General features: G+C 55.4%; 1 protein-coding gene across 1 annotated transcript; it reads right to left on the bottom strand.

Annotated features, from left to right (window-relative positions):
• Nucleotides 1-248: 248 nt before the first annotated feature.
• Bst2 (bone marrow stromal cell antigen 2) lies at nt 249-4437 on the bottom strand. Its single transcript, XM_051169830.1, has 4 exons — nt 4138-4437; nt 3359-3434; nt 2324-2363; nt 249-363 (listed from the first exon to the last, which is right to left on the bottom strand). Exons 1-4 carry the CDS (start codon nt 4435-4437, stop codon nt 249-251), a joined length of 531 nt encoding a protein of 176 aa, XP_051025787.1.
• Between the last annotated feature and the right edge of the window lie 1312 nt (nt 4438-5749).

Genomic DNA, 5749 nt, shown 5'->3' with positions numbered 1-5749 from the left:
CTGCCATGACCTCTTCAGAATCACCATGAGCCCCGTGACCTCAAACAGGTGCAAAACGGGCTGTGGCCTAGAGACAGGGTAACACACAGTGATTAAGTACCACCCCATCCAGCCCACCGCAGGACACGCCCCTTCCCTGAGCGGCTTCCCTGGGGGGGGGGGCCCAAGAACAGCCCATATACCCATCCCCCATCATCCACCCCTGCCCCCACTGCTCACAAGCTCCCCCGGATTCAGTTCCTCACCTGCTAAAAGAGCATCAAAAGGAATGTGAACATTGTCACCATGAGTGTCAGTAGGCTGGAAACCACCACAGGGCCGCCAGAGTTCTCCGGCACTGTGCTAGAAGTTTTCTTCTGGTTCCTGAGTGGAGAGGGTCACCTGAGTACTCCTGATCAGCTTCTCTTTTAAATGTTTCTGGGTTGGGATGAAGCTAGGGGATTCTAGGCATGGGCTCCACCCCTGAGACAGGTCCCCAGCCCCTCACTGGGGGATTCCAGGCAGAGACTCCACCCCTGAGCCACGCCCCCGGCCCCTCACTGGGGGATTCCAGGCAGAGACTCCACCCCTGAGCCACGCCCCCAGCCCCTCACTGGGGGATTCTAGGCAGGGGCTCCACCCCTGAGCCACGCCCCCAGCCCCTCACTGGTGGATTCTAGGCATAGGCTCCACCCCTGAGCCACGCCCCCAGCCCCTCACTAGGCAGGTGTTCTACCAAGTCCTCAGCCCTATTCTTAGTCTTTCAAATTCACATTTTCTTTTCTTTGATTTTATTTTTATTCTTTTTAAATTTTATTTTATTTAGCGTGTGTGAGCGTGTGTGTACATGTGCGTGTGTAATGTGTATATGAGTATTGATATACCATGGCATGTGTGCGGAGTTCTGGAGATCAAATTCAAATTGTTGGTCTTGTTCTGCAAGCACTTTATCCACAGTCACCCCCTCCTCTCTTCTCCTTCCCACCCTCCTCCCCAACCCTCTTCTGTATTCTTTTTGTTGTTATTGGGTTTGTTTGTTTTTGTTTTTTGTTTTTGAGACAGGATTTCTCTGAGTAGCCCTGGCTGTCCTGGAACTTATTCTGTAGACCAGGCTGGCCTCAAAACCACAGAAATCCACCTGCCCCTGCCTCCTGAGTGTTGGGATTAAAGGCGTGCGCCGTCATTGCTTGGTTCTCTAAGACTCTTTACTCAAACACATTATGGGCTTTCTTTTTCTTCTTTTCTGTTTTTGGTTTGGTTTGGTTTGGTTTTCTTTTTTGGATTTTCAAGACAGGGTTCGCTGTGTAGCCCTGGCTGTCCTGGACTTGCTTGTAGACCAGGCTGGCCTTGAACTCACAGCGATCTGCATCTGTCTCTGGAGTGCTGGGGTTATAGATGTGCACCACCACACCTGGCTACATTATGAGCTTTCTTTGTGTGTGCTGATGTGTTCACACTTGTGTGTGAGTATTGGGGTGTTCACACCTATGTGTGAGTGCTGATGTGTTCACACGTGTGTGAGTGCTGGTGTGTTCACCTGTGTGAGTGCTGGTGTGTTCGCACCTGTGTGTGAGTATTGGAATGTTCACACCTGTGTGAGAGTGCTGGTGTGTTCACACCTGTGTATGAGTATTGGTGTGTTCACGCGCGTGTGTGCTGGTGTGTTCACACCTGTGTGAGTGTTGGTGTGTTCACATGTATGTGTCTGTGCTGGTGTGTTCACACCTGTGTGTGAGTATTGGGATGTTCACACGTGTGTGTGAGTGCTGGTGTATTTACACGTGTGTGTTCACCTGTGTAGGTGCATATGTAGGCCAGAGATCAACATCAGGTGTCCTCCTCTATCATATTCACCTTATTTACTTTCTATTTATTTAGGGTTTTTTTTTGGCGACAGGATCTGTCTACATAGCCCTGGCTGTCTTGGACTCGCTTTGTAGACCAGGCTGGCCTTGAACTCACAGTGATCTGCCTGCCTCTGCCTCCTAAGTGCTGAGATCAAAGATGTGCGCCAGATGCCTGTGAACTTTGGGACTTCATTGTGCAATGGGGATGCCTATGATGTTATCTGCATACCCTCTTTTTTACTTTTTGAGACAGGGTCTCTCACTGAATAGCAAGCTGATGGTGTGGGTTGACAGTCTGGCCAGTATCACAGGACTCCAGCCCCCTTGGAAGTGGGTGCTGGGGATCTGAACTCAGGCCCCCATGCTAGTGCTGTGAGGTGTTTAAGCCTTCCTCACAGCTCAGACCTGAGCTATGGATTGTGAGGGCCAAGTGGGTTCTGGGTCATGAGGAGGGCTGGGGAGGAGGTGGCTGTGGTCAGGGGGGCTGTGTCCCTCACCTCAGAGTCTCCAGTTCCTTGTGCAACTTTGTGACCTCATCTGCAATGACACAAACATAGGGCTGGTCAGTATACAGCCACAGTGTGAGCGGTCAGCAAGGCGGAGGTGGCCAGAGCACCCCAAAGAACAGCTGGGATGTGTCTAACCACCAAGGCCACTGAGCCGCCAAGGCCATCAGGCGGGAGGGCGGGGGTGGCGAGAACAGGGCATCACAGGGAAGGCCAACCCGAGAGCATTCTACAGGGCTGTGGAAGAGCTAGCTTGGAGACCACTCGGGGGTCCACCAGCTCTGTAGCCCCACCCTTGTCACAGGGGCTTCCCACCCACCCTCTGCCCTCTGCTTTCATAAACGCCATTTCTAATCATGAATCTTTATTCCTTCATCCTTGGGGTTCAGTTTGTCTCTGGGAAGAATCCAGACTCCTGAGCAGCCAGTACATGGCACCCTCATCTGGGCCACCAATAGGCCTGTCCTATTCCCTCCTGGTTCCCTCTCACCCCCACCCCCACCCATTTCCCTAGCCTCCTGTGGCCCTCTCTCATCCCCAGCCCCACCCCTATCTTCTCCACCCCCCACCCCATTCCTTTTTCAGTGCCCCTCTACTCCCCCACACTACCCCTCCCCCAGGTCTCCTTCCACTCCCCCACTCCACCCCTTCCCCTGTCCCCCTCCACTTCCACACCCCACCTCTTCCCCTGTCCCCCTCCACTCCCCCATCTCTCCCCCAAGCCCCCTCCACTCCCTCACCCCACCCTTTTCTCAGGCTCCCTCCACTCCCCCACCCCACCCCTCCCCCAGGCCCCCTCCATTCCCCCACCCCACCCCTCCCCTGTCCCCCTCCACTTCCACACCCCACCCCTTCCCCTGTCCCCCTCCACTCCCCCCACCTCTCCCCCAAGCCCCCTCCACTCCCCCAACCCACTCCTTCCCCTGTTCCCCTCCACTCCCCTCACCTCTCCCCTAAGCCTCCTCTACTCCCCCAACCCAACCTTTTCCCAGGCCCCCTCCACTCCCCCACTCCACCCCTTCTCACTCTCAAGCTCCTGGATGCGGGCTTGCTGCTGCTGGGTCTGAGACACCTCCTTCTGCAGAGACTCCTGAAGGCTCACCTGAGTCAGAAAAGCATCAGAAACAGGAGTTGGGTGTTGTCCTGGTCTCTGAAAGCCTAGGTCAAGTCATCAGCGGACCTTCTACCCAAGCAAAGCCCCCTTCCGGTTCCCCCCAGGGTCCTGTGCATCCACCCAGGCCCACCAACACACACATGGTGTCCTAAACGGTTGTTTTAAGCCCCCCACTCCCACCCCGGCCCCCAACACACACACTTTAGCGAGCCCTTCCCAAAAAACCGGAGCTTCCCAGCCAAGGTCTCTCAGAGACACACTTGAAAGTTTCAATAATTTGTTGGGCATGGTGGTGAACCCCTTTAGTCCCGGCACTTGGTAGGTCACTCTGATGTACAGAGGTGACTTCCAGGACAGCCTGAACTATGTAGCGAGAAACTGTCTCAAAAAGTGGAAAAGTTTCGAAGATCAGGGCTGAGGGAAGTCCAGTGAGGCGGAAGGCCGTTTCCCTCGGTCAGTTTCAAGTTCTCCAACTCCAGCACGATCCACAAAGTCCTGGGAGGGGGGACCCGAGGCTCCGGATTTCGGAGCTGTCCGGAGTTCTAAGGTCTCCCTGGATTTCAAGGTGGCTGGCGTGCAGGAAGGGTGGCCGGGGGTGCAGGGAGTGAGGCGTGGGAACTTGCGTAGCGGTTTCAAAGCCTCCTCGGAGTCACTTGGGGCGCCCGCCGGAGGGGACGGTTCCCAGCCTTACCACAGTCCGGTTGCAGGTGTTTGCCTGTGTCTCCGCCTGCGTCAGGCTGTCCTGGGCTCGGGTGAGCTGGCGGTGCAGTAGGTGCGTGGTGTTGCGACACTCGTCCTGCGCCCGCAACCCGTCCGTGCAGGCCTCGCTGTTCGCCCTGACGGCGAAGTACACGAGTGGGATGACCAACAGCGCCCCGACCAGGAGCACCAAGACCCCAGCCACCAGCCAACTGCGGCGGATGCCGCGTCCCTGCCCTTCGCACTTCTCGTCCATGGGCACCGACAGATAGTGGTAGAAAGAGGGTGCCATGTGGTCCCCCAGATGGCGCTTCCCAGGACCCTAGAACCTCTCCAGACCACGCCCCTCCCTAGCACCCACACACCCACCACACACACACACACACACCCGCGTCGCAGAGTCTGGCCAATAGCAACTTCCAGAGCAGCTGGAGGCCATCCTTGTGTCGCAGGGATGCTACTAGCAAGTGGAAACCGCGGCCTTTCAGTTTCATTTTCCTGGAAGGGGAGGAATTTGCTTCGGCTTAGTGAAAGGAGGACTGCTGTGGAAAACCCCTGGAAGAAAAAGAAAATCTGGAACTCAACTCAAATTCTTAACCCTCGCTGGCCTGTGACTGGGTGCCTGGTGCATGCGGGACTCAGCTGAACCGTGGCTATCCGTAGTGGTGGTCGGTTTGGTCTCCGGGTAGGGAAAGGACACCAAGGGGCCAGGGTTTGTAGTCAGGGGTCTCCGTGGTGACCTTTGTATCCCTTCGATCCGCGGAAGCATCGTGGGGGCTACGGAGAGTCTGAACAGCGCCTGCACAGAAGCAGAGACTGGCATCTCTCGGCTCTTGGCTCTTGTCCTGGCGTCTGGAGGGTCCTGGTGGGGACACCCGCTACTCCAGTACAGCAAGCTCTCTGTTGAACGGGAGAACAGACGGTCATCTTTCTTAGAGGGACCCTGAGGAGTCAGAAGTGTTTCTGTGAGCAGCAGGCACTCGGTGGGCCTGCCCCTGCTGTGAACAAAACAGACACACAGATCGCCATGAAGCACGGCTAGGAGTTAGGACAGTGTTTTGAGGAATGATGGTGGGTACCATTGAGGACATCTGCAGCACAGAGCCGAAGAGGGTCCTGGAGTGGCCCTGCATACCTGTCATCCCAGCACTCAGAAGGTAGAGACAGGAGGATAGGGGTTCAAGGCCAGCCTCAGCTATATGGTGAGTTCAAGTCCTGCTGGGGCTACTTGAGACCTTGTCTAGTATATACCTATGCCCACCCCCGTCCCGCCCCTGACACAACCTCCAAAACCAAAAACCAAACCCCAAAGAAAGCAAACTGGGCAAGAGGGCCTTTGGTTGGGGTTGGAAGGGACTTCCTTCCTCCTGCTGAGGAGACAGAATTTAATGGACCTGATTGCAGGCGCTGGAAGGGGTTGTATTCTTTTCCAGACGATTTCTCAGCCACACCCTGATTACAACACAAATCTGCAGGAGGCAGAGGCAGGCAGATAGCTGTGAGTTCAAGGCCAGCCTGGTCTGCAAAGCGAGCCTAGGACAGCCAAGTCTACACAGAGAAACCCTGTCTCAAAAAACCAAAACCAAATAAACAAAAACAAACAA

This window comes from Acomys russatus, chromosome 27 (genome assembly GCF_903995435.1).
Source record: "Acomys russatus chromosome 27, mAcoRus1.1, whole genome shotgun sequence".
NCBI classification, from domain to species: domain Eukaryota; kingdom Metazoa; phylum Chordata; class Mammalia; order Rodentia; family Muridae; genus Acomys; species Acomys russatus.
The sequence above is the reverse complement of the archived record's forward strand: the minus strand, read 5'-3'. Positions and strand labels throughout refer to the sequence as shown.

Bases quoted from the DNA above. Each gene is read 5' to 3' on its own strand.
- Bst2 (XM_051169830.1), bottom strand. From the start codon at position 4,437: ATGGCACCCTCTTTCTACCACTATCTGTCGGTGCCCATGGACGAGAAG. The intron at 3,435-4,137 runs GTAAGGCTGGGA...TTTCTGACTCAG, and splicing joins ACACCTGCAACCGGACTGTG to GTGAGCCTTCAGGAGTCTCT. The intron at 2,364-3,358 runs GTGAGAAGGGGT...GTGTCATTGCAG, and splicing joins CCGCATCCAGGAGCTTGAGA to ATGAGGTCACAAAGTTGCAC.